The 15,338-nt window shown below is 42.8% G+C and overlaps 1 protein-coding gene across 2 annotated transcripts in view; it reads right to left on the bottom strand.

The window, feature by feature from the left end:
- Positions 1 to 15,338, bottom strand: part of ARHGAP6 (Rho GTPase activating protein 6) — a 522,685-nt gene that overhangs the window by 221,323 nt on the left and 286,024 nt on the right. The window contains exon 1 of one of the 2 annotated variants that reach the window (XM_066577989.1): positions 8,212 to 8,359. The exons of the other annotated variant lie outside the window; for it this stretch is intronic. Within the exon in view, the coding sequence (XP_066434086.1) occupies positions 8,212 to 8,256 (45 nt within the window). The 5' untranslated portion in view covers positions 8,257 to 8,359. Of the gene's footprint in view, positions 1 to 8,211; positions 8,360 to 15,338 lie in introns of those variants that run through there. 2 annotated transcript variants of the gene reach the window in all.

Raw genomic sequence — 15,338 nt, forward strand, 5'->3', positions numbered from 1 at the left:
CCCCCCGAATCTTTTCGCTCGAGTAGTCAGTTACTCGAAAAAAATGGTGGTGCTTGATTGCGAAATTGCCCTAAATGAGTACGTTCGCTCATCTCTATTACATCTCATCTACAAATCATTATCTATAGTTCAATCTAAAAAAACAACATGTAATTATTCCAACCTGATATTTTACAAATGTGTCAGATTGGCTTTATTTAATTTTTATCACAAAGACATATCATAAACCTCTTTCACACGGGCTACAAAATTGCGAGATTTTGTGGCGATGTGACGTTGCTACAAAACGCATGTATGTGAAGCTCATGGTTTCCAATGGGTTCTTTCAGGCTACAGAACATCTCTCATGTGAAAGAACCCATTGGAAAGCATGGGCTTCACATACATCTTGCGATTTTGTAGCCCGTGTGAAAGAGGCCTTAAGGCAACAAAATACTAAACATTGAAAAAAAAAGAACAAATTAATTGGCAGAAAAATATGTGGACCTTTTGGCCTTTACTTCAGATCTATCACACAAGAGGCAAGACTATTGTTGCAAAGGGCCGTAATATCACAGTTAAGTTGTAGCCAGCCTAACACGCTCATAAACCTGGGCTGTGTTGTGGTGACATTATATAATGCACCTCAATGTTATTTAATGAGTCACAGGAGGCATACTCGATGAGTGTGCAGCCTGAGTCATAGTGAATTTCAACGGTGCCTGCAATACCATGCTGGGCCACTGCAAAGTGTATGGAGCTGTGTGTTTCTGCTTGTGTACAGCAGCCTGGCGAACAGTTGATCAGCGGGAGTCCTAAATGTGGCCGATTTCCCGCCACGCCAATCAGCTATTGATGCATTTTTCTAGAGGATAGGTCATCAATCTTCAGAGCTGCACAACCCCTTTAATGTATTAAATGGATATTGATATCAAGTTGAAGCTGCCCGAATAATGGGTAGAATGCATCCTGGTCAGGGATGCCTGTTGCCCCCAAGTGTTTTATATAGAATATAAAACACTGTACATAAGAATAAATTCACTTTGAAGTTTGACTTGCAACTGAGTCACAGGGGTGGTCCAACAGCTCTGTCTATACACAAGGTAAGAGAGCTGTCAGTCTTCATGTAGGGGGCCAGAAGAGGCCCCCTACATGTCAAAATTCAAAGTGTATTTTTTCTAAAATGCCACAGCATTTCAGAATAAAACCCCCATGTCCCTGTCCTGGGTTCATGCTGTCCGTGGTTCAGGCAGCATGAGCCTAATGACAGAGTCACTTTAAATTATGCAATATATAAGAATTATCAGGTTTTTCAATCAAGAATACAGTCTCTATTCAGATGTCTCATTTCTTTCCACCACTATTGTTGCATTGATGCAGTATCTTAATTATCTTTGAATTTCCAAGAAGCAAGAAAGAGTTCCAACAGTAATTGCCATATATATGTGTAATATATGTATAGAGCATATATGATTTGCATATACGTATATGAGTTCATAATACCTCTTGCGTGTGTGTATTAATCATCTTGTTGCTATATTGATGGTAGCTATAAAGCAACTTTTGTCTGTCATTTTCCATGTCTAATTATAAGATAAAGCCGAGCACCTTATGGAAACTGTCCAGTGAAACAAGAGAGAATAGCAGCACCTGGAAGCCATTGGCGTGGTGTGCATAAGCAATGAAGCTACAGTGTGCCTTGGGGGTAAGTTTCAGTACTATTGTTGACAAAATTCTTCTTGGGGGTAGAAGGAATTTGCTTTCTAGGTATGTGGAAGTGCACACACCAATTACTATCATGTAATTCTCTACTTGGCAATTGTAGGAACAGTAGCTAACCTAAACACGTCCTCGGAGATTATTAACCAACTGATATACAATGAATGCACGGCATTCTGAGCAAAACCACACAAAGTGCAACGCACAGGAAAAGGTGTAAGCATGATAAATAGTGCAAACTACCACCAAAGAGAAAACAATCCACCTTTTACAGAAACGCTTGACACTTCGAAATACTATAAAGTATCATTAACATCAGCATTTTGCACCCAGCAACAAATGTCTTTACATCAGAAAAAAGGAAGTGGCTCGACGTATGCATTATACAAGAAGGAAGTGGTTTACTGGAGCCTGACAGTCACTTCAAAATGAAGCATTCGAAACATAGAAGGATAAAAGTGTTGTATGTTTTCTGACGACACACAGATAGGCATATGCATTCTATGGGATAAAAATGTGCAGGCCGTCATCTAAGGCCCCCCTGTCTATGACACGGGGGTTAAACTCATTTTCACTGAGGGCCACATCTGCCTTCAAAGGGCCATTTGTAATTGTAAAGCTGTCTAGTAAAGGTTCATTCACAAGAGCATATTTGCAGAGCATATTACTCACACAATTTTTGACGCGTAACATGCAGTGAATAGAAACGATTGATTTCAATGGCCTTGTGAAAAAATATACAGAATGACTTATTTTGGTGCCTTGTATGCTTCGTAATAGACCGTTGAAGTGAATGGGCTGCCTCAAATGCGTAAGAGACTTGTGTATTCATAGTTCTTTTTTGCGTGCGCAAATATGTGGCTGAAAAAATGGACGCAAGTGATTTTTGGTAGTGCTAATATGCAGCCTATTTGCACGACTGAAATGCACTTACGTCCATATGAACGAGCCTTAATGGTGACCCCATAGTGGCCGCAGTAGTAACAGTGATGCCCATAGTGGGACCAGTAGTTAGTGTCCCCCATTGTGACCGCAGTAAAAATAGTGACCTCCTTAGTGGCTCCAGTAGTAAGTGTCCCCTATTTTGGCCCCAGCAGTAACAGTGACTCGCATAGTGCTATAGTGATAAAAGTAACCCCTATAGTGGCGCCAGTAGTAACAGTGACCCCCACAGTGGTGCCAGAAGTAATAGTGATCCCCCTAGTGGCCTCAGTAGTAATATTGACCCCAATAGTAGTCCAAGTAGTAATAGTGACCACTATAATAGTCCCAGTAGTAATAGCAACCCCCTCTACAGGGCAGTATCACTACAGACATTCTACTCACCCTGCCAGCAGCTCCAATCTGATCGTAGCAGCCGGTGCAGAGTCTGTGACGACTGACCTCTCACCTCGGTTTCTGCTCTGCGCACAAGACGGCACACGCAAACGCAGGGGGAAGGAGGTTAGTGGTCACCGACTCTGCACTGCCGCCACCGGGCCTGACGTGCAGGCTGGGTGATTAGAATTCCAGTTATGTTTTTTGCATGGCGTGCCACATAAAATAAGGTGGTGGGACGGATTCAGCTCGCGGGCCTTGTGTTTGACTTGTGTGATCTAAGACATTCAACCATGCAACCATCCTCGGGAAGTTCTAAAAAAGCATCTACTGTAATATAAAATTCTCTAGAGGTTCACAACTAGAGATCAGTGAGACAGGCATGTGGCACACTCACACTTTGTAACATGTTACCTTTCAGGACAGTAGAAAACTTTTATAGACCATTGTCCAGTACTATAGATGCAAATTCCATCTATGGACATGCTGGCTGAAAACAAACAGTTCTGCTCTGGTAGCTGAGAACCTTAAAGGGGTTTCCTACTTCTAGCTGCTTTGTGCAGAAAGCTCACAGCTCTGTACATTGCGCTGTGGCCTGGCTTGGTACTGCAGGCGAACTCTTATTGAAGTGAATGGAACTCAGCCTGTATTACCAACCCAGGCCACTGCGCAATGGATGGCCCTGTCTGCGTCCTGCATCAAAATAACTAAGACAACCCCTTTAATGGACATACAATACCTATTGTAGTATGCTTGTTTTATCTAACTTTATTTATAAAAAATATGGAGTAACCCTTTAATATTCTACCTACTCTACTAATTCAGCAAATGTATTTTGTCAACACATCCAACATCCAAGTTGTAATACACATATATTACCTGTACAGAATATGGCATGTACATATAGAGCTAGGACAATTTTCACTTGCTTTTGGACACCAATGTAAACAATCCAACCAAAATAATGGAGAGTGATGATATTGAATGCAATCAGTGACACTGATCTAATCTCCGTAAAACTCCTCCTAATTTAAATCACTGCAATCACTAAATCTTTATTCTGCAGACAGTGAATGGCAAGGCAGCTCCATAACAAGAACTGTAGGAATTCTGCGTTGCTAGGGTCCGAAGAATTTTCCCCAACAACATATGAGCCAAACATGACTGCAGGTAAACGCAGAGCACAGAGTGATGTGCCCATAATTATGTGTATAACCATTTGATAGGAGTTTAAATAGTCAACCCAGTCTGATGTGCTCTATGTACGAGGAACATCTAAGCCGCTTGTGAGAAATTAATTCCTGTCTGCTCAATAGTGAAAGCATACCAGCTAGTAATTGCATACAAACAATAAGGTGTAAAGCTATTTAAAATAGGGGCTATTAGCAGTACCTATAGTCATGGGCTGCACATTCTTCACTAAATTTGAAGCCAGGTTATATCACTAATGCTCAGTGCAGCAGAAAGCAAAAATGAAGTGACCATCCTTCTGTCACAGCTGTCAAGATCCCTGTACAAACCCAGCGGCAAGATCTGTACAAATATCCATACAGAAGTATATATTGTACATAACTGCACTTGTAGATCTATTAGGTCTTAAGCAAACTAACGTGTTTGTACATGTGAAAATCACGTCCGCAAAATGTGACAAAGCAAACAAATTCAATTCAATGGGTTCGTTCTCATGAGCATGTTTCTTACGTGCATTTGCTGCGTGCGAGAAAGGATAGGACTTGCCATATCTTTCTGCATGTTATGCAGAAAACTGCCATAGAAGTCTAAAAAAAACAAGGTGAAGAATAATGACCCGGGGTACACCCCTTGTTCATGCGCAAATACGCTTAGTTGGATTAGCATATTTGTACATACATTAGTCTGTTGAAGCTCTTACTGGCATATCCCATGTGCCTCACAGTGAATATCATTTCTGACATGTCAGATTGTCAAATACATCAACGACTGCTCAGAAATGACCAACTAAGAGTGACATCATGTGCAGTACTTTCAATACTGAAAGAATTTTGAAGGACTGTATGCTGTGTTTTGGCACCATAAGGCCTCCTGCCCACGGACAAATATTGGCTGAGGAATCCATGGCAAGCGTCCGTACCACGGATCTGCAGTAAATGCTGCCACTAGCATGCTATAGGAAATCGATTTTTCCTGCACACTTGCAGAAACCAATTGTGGTATCCGCAAGTGGAGGAAAAATTGCAGCCGAATCGCGGATTCTGCGTGGACGATTAGCATTGAAGTCAATAGAAGGCATCCGATCCTCGGCCCTTCCGCAATCACATTGTGGAAAGGTTGCGGATTTCGCATCATCGCTAGTCAATGATGCGGGAAGAGCAGTAATTAAAAAAAAATCTATACTGTTCGTGTCCGATGGCTCACCATGCGGACCATCTGTAGTACAGAAGAAAAAGAAACTAACCAGGTAAGCGCGAACCCAGCTGCTGGCATGCGGAATCCGGCTTTGCATTGCAGGGGGCCTTAATACTATGATTATTGGGTTCACCATTACTAGTGCTGTATGAATTGTTACTAGTCTGTAACCAGGTTGAGTGCATTCACAAATTACTAGTTTGGTGCGAATTAGGGCTAAAAAACACATGGGCGCGTTATAGCCCTATTATGCGGCCGTAAAAGTCACGGCTGCATAATGGGATGAAACAAAACTATTGCTTTCAATGATTTCGTTTTCACTACCGGGATTCTTCTGCGTTAATACTATGTGCAAGAGAGATAAGACTTGCCCTATCTTTCTCGCACATAGTTTTTTTACGTGTGAGAAATATAGCGCAGGACCTAGCTTCCCGCTTTTTTTTCAAACTTCACTTTGAATACTCAAAAAAAAAACCCCTCCAGTTTATGCGCTAGTATGCTACGTAGCGGCGATCTTATTAGCGCATGCGCCCATGTGTTTTTGCCCTTATGTCGCAGATTTTGGTGCGGATCTGCAGCAGACTTCACCCTTTGAAGTGAATATAAATTAACGGGGTTAAATCAGCTGTAGATCTGCACCAAAATCCACAATAAAATCTGCAGCAAATCAGCGACGTGTGAACGCACGCTAAAGGCCTTAACCTGTAAGTAGATATTTTCCAAAAATTCCTTGTACATGCAAAAATCTGAAATATTTTAAGCTTTGTAATATATTTACGACCTGAATTCTTCTTTTACTCCCTACCTACATTAGTCCAGTTTGTTTACTTGACTTGTTGCGTCCATAGAGATGAGACAACATGTGACCGCACTGTCCAGAGGCCGCATATTATGTTGGAGCACTATGGATGAACGTCGTACTGCATTTACGAATACCAGAGGAAGATACGACAAATGTTAGGGCTCATTCCCATGAGTATATTTGCACCACATATGATGGCGGGTTCAGATGGGCGTACTTTTCCCCTTATACGGTCATTATAATCACAGCCATATAACGAGACAAAACGAAACCAGCGATCTTTATGGGATTTCAGTGGTTTCGCTTTCCCCACCTCTTTTCCCGGCCATGATTTGTACGTCCAGAAAAAGATAGGAGCCGTCCTATCTTTCCTCCATGTAGTAAATACAACGTGCGGTAGAGATCAGGACAAGCTTGTTTTTGCTTGTTTTAGACCTCCTTCAGATGAGCATATGTGTATATACATTCACCCGTACGCTATGTATATTCATATGAATGAATTTTTGACTCCCAATCGTAATTGTCATATCTAAAGTCATTCACACCGGGCGCTGCAGCGCGCATTTAGAAAAACACGCTGAAGCGAAGGCAAGCAACAATCAGAAGAAATGCTTGGAATGGCATTTAAATGCCTAATTAGGGAGAGCGGTCTTCTTTTCCCAGCATTGTATGCAGGGTAATCCCCTCCCTCTTTTTCAGTTGCCATAGAAGTCTATGGCAGCTTTCTGTATAAAGCAGTGAGAGATGAGGTCAAGACATATCCCCCTCCCAATATAAAATATTCATCCAAGAAATAGAGCAGGGCCTATTTTTTCTCGCACAAGTATTTGTGCGGAAAAGACATGTTTGTCTGAATGAAGCAATTGAAATCAAATGCATCGCTTGGTCGCATTATGCGTGCGGCTTTTGACCATGTGGTAATGCCTGCACAAATACGAAGAATAGAACCCATTGATTTCAGTGTGTTCATTCTCTTTTTTTTTGCATCCATGGACACAAAAAAATAGGACCTGCTCTATCTTGTGCGTGTTTGTGCACCAAGGAGCCCCATAGAGGTCTATGGGAGGTGTGCAAACACACACATCTGTACGCGCGGGTATGCACTAAACACGGCGCATACCTGCGACCGTTAGCACTGCATTGGACTACTTAACCATTTAAATCACATGTATTAATGAGCGGTGCCTGCACAAAAAACGCTCAGCATTTGCGCAAAACACATTCGTTCACTGCAAAAAAACAATTGCGCAGGAGGGAGCATATTGCGATACATGCTCATCTGTTTAAGCCCTAAATCTGCAGCATATTTACGTTCCCGAAATATGCTTACACCCCAGTGAATGAGCCCTAAGTCACAGGACAAATAAGCCAAGCACCCCTGCTTCCTTCACAAGTGAGAATGCTATAAATCAACCCAGCCTGCCTAGAAGTTTTTCAGATTGAGCTGCCATGTAGGCAGAGCAGATGTTGTCTATCAGTCCATGCACACATCCTGCTGAGGGTACATTACAACTGACGCTCCATCACCTCCTGCTTCCAAAAAAGGCCATGGACTATTTTATGTGGAAAGTAATACAAGGCCAACACATAAGAGTGAACAGTCAATGTCATGCATAGCAATCATGCAGAGTAATATGTGTTACTATGTAACATTAGCTGTCATACTGTATAAAGCAATGTACACAACACAAGGGAATGTCTTCTGCACATTATTCTCCATGTGAGGACTATAGGACAGCTGTGGCACACCAGGAATGGGTTCTGCTTCTGTTTATCAATGCATTCAGTAAAATGTCACACAATTTGTGTACTTCCTACAAGAAGTCGAAGAAAGTCTAAAGTGTCAGGAAAACATGAAATGAAGTACCCTTCATTCAACAGATAGGGCACATTGCTATATACTCACAGATGGATACATTGTTGCATGTACTGTAAGCCTGCACCATAGGCACTGAGAGCAGTTCATACAAGTGACTAGAGTAGAAGGTAGGAGAAAGCAGAGTACTCACAGTATAGCACAGCCTCCTGTCACAGAATACCGACTCCCCAAACATTGCAGCCCAGGAGTCCCAGTCCTCAGAAGTCACACAAGTACCGCTGCTCTTCACTCTGCATCCACATTGTTGTAATCCCACAGCCAGATAGACGGAATGAAGAGGAGTGAGTGAAATCAGGAACAGGCAGGGATCTAGAAGTCGGAATGGAAGAGCTCCCCCCAATGTCCATCAGCAGAAGCATAGCAACAAGCACTACTCAGCTGGACTGCACTTCAGCTGCACAGACACAGTGTACAGTAGTCACAGTCACTTCTATAGTCTGTGCGTGAGACACTTGTCTGTCAGTTGGAATGTTTACAACACATATTTATAAACATGCAATAGATACAATATACCTCTGTGTTAAAGGACTTCAACAATACATATTTATAAACATGTAATAGATACAATATACCTCTGTGTTAAAGGACTTCAACAACACATATTTATAAACATGCAATAGATACAATATACCTCTGTGTTAAAGGACTTCAACGATACATATTTATAAACATGTAATAGATACAATATACCTCTTTGTGTTAAAGGACTTCAGCAACACATATTTATAAACATGTAATAGATACAATATACCTCTTTGTGTTAAAGGACTTCAGCAACACATATTTATAAACATGTAATAGATACAATATACCTCTTTGTGTTAAAAGACTTCTGCAACACATATTTATAAACATGTAATAGATACAATATACCTCTTTTGTTAAAGGACTTCAACAATACATATTTATAAACATGTAATAGATACAATATACCTCTTTGTGTTAAAGGACTTCAACAACACATATTTATAAACATGTAATATGTACAATAGGCCGCCTGCACACGGGCGGAAATCCCGCCGCAAGATTTCCCGCGGGATTTCCGTCACTGAAAGTTTGCATAGGAGTGCATTACAATATGCACTCCTATGCAGACGGCCGCGGTTTGGCCGCGCGAAATCTCGCGCGGCAAACAAACCGCGTCATGTCCTATTTTTGTGCGGGGCACGCACTCACCCGGCCGCCGGCACATGAATGAGCCGGGGCCGCCAGGCGCGGGAGAGTACGCGCTCGTCCCTGCAGGCTCTTGGGTCGGGTCCCGTGGCGAGAATTCTCGCTGCCGGATCCCACCCGCTCGTGTGCAGGTGGCCATATACCTCTTTGTGTTAAAGGACTTCAACAACACATATTTATAAACATGTAATAGATACAATATACCTCTTTGTGTTAAAGGACTTCAACGATACATATTTCTAGACATGTAATAGATTCAATATACCTCTTTGTGTTAAAGGACTTAAACAATACATATTTATAAACATGTAATAGATACAATATACCTCTTTGTGTTAAAGGACTTCAGCAATACATATTTATAAACATGTAATAGATGCAATATACCTTTGTGTTAAAGGACTTAAACAATACATATTTATAAACATGTAATAGATACAATATACCTCTTTGTGTTAAAGGACTTTTATTATTACAGAAAGGCTTTTACATTCAGATAGAAAACTAATAACAGATAGAAGATATAACAGTTTAATGATAATTCTGCTGTATTTCCACCGAACCCAAAAAGGAGTTTTTATTCCTGTCTTGGTACTGAAATGGGTTATACAGTCTATGCCAACCAGGATTAGTGTTGAACGAACCGAACCAGTAGAACACTATTTCAGGGCAAAAAGTTTGGTTCAGTACAAACCCAAAACAAGTGTTTAGCAAAGTTCTACCTGAGGCCTCATTCACACAGGTGAGGTTTTTACGCAGAATAGGTATGTAAAAAATTGCATCTAAAAGAACCAATGGTTTGCTCTAGAAACGTTCAGATGAAGGCAAAAAAATCACACCTTATAAAGATAGGACATGCGTGACTGCAATGCATGCATCTAAGGTCCGTGCTGCGTAAAAACATAGGACCTGACCTATCTGTGGAGCGTGCTTTCTATAGACTCCGGTGGGAGCTGGATAACAAGCAACATGAAGCTCGGATCGTGTTAACGGGCAATTTCACTGCTAATTAAGCTCTAGACATGATAGCTGGAAATCGCCCCTTCATGCTATTTTTTGTGCAGTAAGCTGTGATTTTTTTTCATGCGCCTATTCTGCGTGAAAAAGAAACCTATGTGAATGAGGCCTCAGGTAGAAGTTTGCTAAACACTCCTTTTGGAGTGAATGAGACCTGAAAGAGGGTCCTACTGGTTCGGTTGCATCAACACTAATTCTGAACACTGGTGTATAAAACTATCTTTAAGGGCGCATTCAGACGACCGTATATCGGCTGGGTTTTCATGCCCAGCCGATATACGGTGTCTCTCTATGCAGGGGGGAGGAGGCTTGAAGAGTCGGGAGCAGTGCTCCGAGCTCCCGCCCCCTCTCTGCCTCCTCTCCACCCCCCTGAGGAGAGGCGGGGCGGAGCTAATTCCTGGAACTTAGCCCCGCCCCGTCCAGCCTCCTCTCATTGCATACTGATATACTGGCACCAATGTCATGTTGTCACCTATCATGCCAGTTGGGTGTTTCAACATTTAAAAATTGCTGTGGCATACTGAAGATGCCTGTTCTGGCACCTTCTGAAAAATGCACTGGTCTAGGAGTCGAAACAGACTAGAAATCCAGTGGCCATTGTGCTATACTTCAACAACTATCTTTAATAGCTCATTGACAGTGCCGGAGCTAATCAGAAAATGGCTGATTGCCCTCAAAACAGAACACAGTTTCTGAAAAGGCCTATCCTTAACCCAGGAATGGACTATTTACATCACAACATCCATGTTGTATCCCCTTAGCAATGTGTGTGATGGATTTCCTAATACTGCTCACTTCTCAGCAAACACCATCTCAAAATGAAGTATGGGAGTGTCGTCATATTGTTGAAAATTAAAGGGGTTGTCTGGTAATAAACTATTGGATTAGGATAAGCTATCAGTATTGGTGGAGGTCAACTGCCTGGGACCCTTGCCGGTCAGCTGTTTGCCAGGTCTGTGTGCTCCAACACTGAGCTGTTTTCCATAGGAAGCAGAGAGCATTGTTCCCACTGTAGTGGCCAGGCTTGGTATTGCAGGCATTGAAGTGAATGGAAATTTTTGCCTATAATGCCAAGCTTGGCCAATGCAGTGGGGATGGAGCTGTCTGCTTCCTGCAGAAAACAGCTCAGTGCATGAGCACACCAGCCCACAAAACAGATAATTTGCAGGGTCCCACACAGCAGACCTCTGCCGATGTACTGTTGTTGGCCTATCCTAACAAATGTTTACCACTGGACATCCCCTTTAACCTCTTAATACGCCATGATGTACATTTTCATCCTGGGGGATTTGGGTTTGTATGGAGGGGAAGCCCGCTACATACAATGCACTTACCGGCTGCTTCTTACAAACAACACTTGCCCGCAAAAGCTCCAATCAGCACTACCACTGAGCGCAGCTTTAAATACAGCTGTCAATTTTGAAAGCAGAATTTAAATGCTCCAATTGGAGTTCAGGGGTTCCAAACAAGGACAGGGTGCCATCTGAGTGCCATGGCAGTCAGAGACCTTCTGAAAGCCCCTAGTTCTGGAACTGGCTTTAGTGTGGCTTAAAAAATTGCCTGTCAAATTGTAGTATAATGTAATATTATGGTACTACATCATATTGCTGGAGCGATCAAACCATCCAAGTTCTCGTTCCCTTCGGGGATAAAAAAAAGGTAAATGTAAGAATCTGTTTAAAAAAGTTTTACTGATTATTTTTTAAAAGGACTAAAAAAATAGCCCACAAATATATATTTGGTATTGATGCATCCAAAAAAGTCTGATCTATCAAAGTAAGGGCTTATTTAGACGACCGTGTATCGGCTCGGTTTTCACGCCGGGCCAATATACGGTGTCCTTGTCTGCGGGGGGGGGGGGGGGGGGGGGCGGGGGGAAGAAGGAAAAGTCAGGAGCAGGAACTGAGCTCCCACCCCCTCTCCGCCGCTAGCCACTATTTGCAATAGGAGAGGGGGAGATGGGGCGGAGCTAAGTCCTGCCACTTAGCTTCGCCCCCGTCCCACCCCCTCCCATTGCAAATAGTGGTGAGGGGCGGGGAAGGGGCGGAAGCTCAGTTCCTGCTCCTGGCTCTTCCATCCCCACCCCTGCAGACAAGGACACCGTATATCGGCTCGGCGTGAAAACCGAGCTAATATACGGTCGTCTAAATAAGCCCTAAGGCTGCCTGTCCGCAGGCGTTCTTGCATTGCATTATCCACGGCGATAATTCGTCTGCGAGTAATGCAGTGCACTGAGCTCCCACCCCCTCTCCGGCCCTCGCCACTGTTTGCAACGGGAGGGGCGGGGCAGGTGCGGAGCTAAGTCTCGCCCCCTTCCTATTGCAAATAGTGGCAGGGGCGGAGAGAGGGCAGAGAGGAGGCGGGAACTCAGTGCACTACTCCTGGTCCGCCTCCTCCCCCTGCAGAAAGAGACACCGTATATAGGCCGGGCGTGAAAACCCAGCCAATATACGGATGCATGAGTAAGCCCTTACGTTGTCCGGAAAAAAATACATTATTGTGCTTTTTGGTCACCTCGTCTCCTAGAGAAAAATGTAAAAAAAAGTGATCAAAAAGTCACACGTACTCCAAAATGGTAACAATAGAAACTACAGGATGTCCTGCAAAAAACAAGCCCTCGCAAAACTATGTTGATGGAAAAATAAAAAAATTATAGCTGTCACAAGATGATGACAGAAAAAAAAAAAAAAATTTATATATTTTATATCGTAGTAATTGTACTGAGCCAAAGAATAAAATTATCGTGTCATTGTTGCTGCAGCGTGTACACTGTAGGAACAACACTCCACCCCTACACCCAAGGATGGCGGAATTTAGCTTTTTTTCCATTTCACACCACTTAGAACTTTTTAAAAGTTTTTCAGTACATTATATGGTACATTTAATAGTACCATTGAAAAACATGACTTGCCCCGCAAAAAACAAGCCCTCATACAGCTAAATCAATGGAAAAATAAGAGTTATGGATATTTAAAAGTGGGGAGGAAAAACGAAAATTAAAAAAAATGGCTGTGTCCTTAAGGGGTTAAATGTGGATGGTAAAATATGATTGCTTTCTTCCAAAAACAGCGCATTCACTTTATTGGATATCAGCAGCAACATCAGATACAAAGTAAGGGCTATTTCAGACGACCGTATATCGGCCGGGTATTCACGACGGCCGATATATGGTGTCTCTCTCTGCAGGGGGAGGAGGCTGGACAGTGCTCTGAGCTCCCGCCCCCTCTCTGCCTCCTCTCCACCCTTTCTCCACCCCTCTACACTATTTGCAATGAGAGGAGGCGGGACAGGGGCGGGCACCACAGGCTGCCCACACCACAGACATGTGACCGGGCTGCTCTGTGAAGCTAAGGGCAGCCTGTTCATGCGCAAAATTCCCTGCATGTCAGCAGTGGGGTTTACACATTGCTTAGTAGCGTGTAAACCACGCTCATCTGACCGCAGCCTTATAGGGGTTTTCCAGAAATTTACTATTGATGACCTATCCTCAGTGGATTCCCGCCATTTAGCTGCTCTTCCGGCCCACTTTCAGTGTAGCTGAGACGGATGTACACATTAGGGTCAGATACAGAAGTCTAATAGAAGGCATCATTCCCATTGATGTGAGTGATGCCTTCTATCACACTCTTGATTTGACCTAAATGCAGATATCTAACTTGAATGCACTGGTAGCAGGCCGGACGATCAGCTGATCAACTATTGATGACCTATCCTGAGGATAGCTCATCAATAGTAAATTCCCACAAAATCCATTTAATATTATTTAGAAATCCACAGTATCCTGTTGTATAGGCAGCCCTTTATTTGATATTTCTGATATTATCACTAGCTCCATCTTTATATTGATTTTGCTATGTAAGCAGCATTACCATCTCTATACAAGCTGACAGGACTTTTAGGAGTCCAATTTATGTTGTTATACTATATTTACAGCAGATAGGGAGTCCCCAGGGTCTATAATATAAATATTAAAGACATTTTCCAGGGAAATACTATTGATGGCTTATTTTCAGGATAAGTCATTAATAGCTGATCATCTGGTCGCTGCTGCTTATGTCCCCAGTTAATCAGACGCCCACTGTCGGGCCTCCCCACTCAACCGGTACATATGTGCATGCCTAAACTGTGCTGTCTACAACTGCAAAAACAAATTTACATACATAATCCGGCCCCTTGGCATAAGCTTTCCAAACATGGCTCATTTCCTGTCCTACCTAAAAATTTGTTTGCAGCCTCATGGGCTGGGCTCACACTAGCGTATGATTTCGGCGTATTACGCGTGTGTGATACATGGTAATTCGCAGGCAAACAAATACACTGCCATACACAGTTCCGCTCACATTTGCAAGTAGAAATTTCCTAATACATGAGCGCAAAAAAGAACGCAGCATGTTCTATTTTGAGGAATATTATATGCGAGAGACCATTGTACTGTATGGGTGCGTAATCAAAGCTGCAAATGCCCAATTACACTGTGCATGGGTGGCGTGTATAGACGCCATTGAGAAGCGCCGCTCGGGAAATATAAACAAAAAAAAAATAGGTGGACTGTGCATGATAGGTTAAACCAGCACGCTCCATATCACTATACATAGGGAGATATATATACCACTCCTATGTTTAGTGATATTGACCATGCTGATGTAAGCCTAGTTTTACATCTGTGTCAGAACCTCCAGACTCGGCTCAAAATACTAGAAGAAAAAGAACTGCATACAACGCTTTTTCTTCCGCTCAAAAGCCGGGCAGCTGGGCGGAAAGCAGACGAACCCCATTATAGTCAATGGAGTCCATCGATGCTTTTCGGCTCCGTCCAGCATAATCTGAGTATCTCCTGTATATAATTTTGTATGTACAGCTGGAATATGCTATACTAGCTATACATACAAGATCACATGTGGTACATATTTCTTTGTACTGCATTGTCTGCTGACTCCACTCTACTCTTCACTATCAGCCACTGCCGGCCTAACCAATCACGCGGCTGGCAGTGCACTGACAGACTACAGTTGTGACTAATAACAACTGCAGTCTCAGTGGTAGGGAGGACCGCGCTCCCGGGAAGTC

Source organism: Eleutherodactylus coqui, chromosome 1 (genome assembly GCF_035609145.1).
Source record: "Eleutherodactylus coqui strain aEleCoq1 chromosome 1, aEleCoq1.hap1, whole genome shotgun sequence".
Lineage (NCBI taxonomy): Eukaryota > Metazoa > Chordata > Amphibia > Anura > Eleutherodactylidae > Eleutherodactylus > Eleutherodactylus coqui.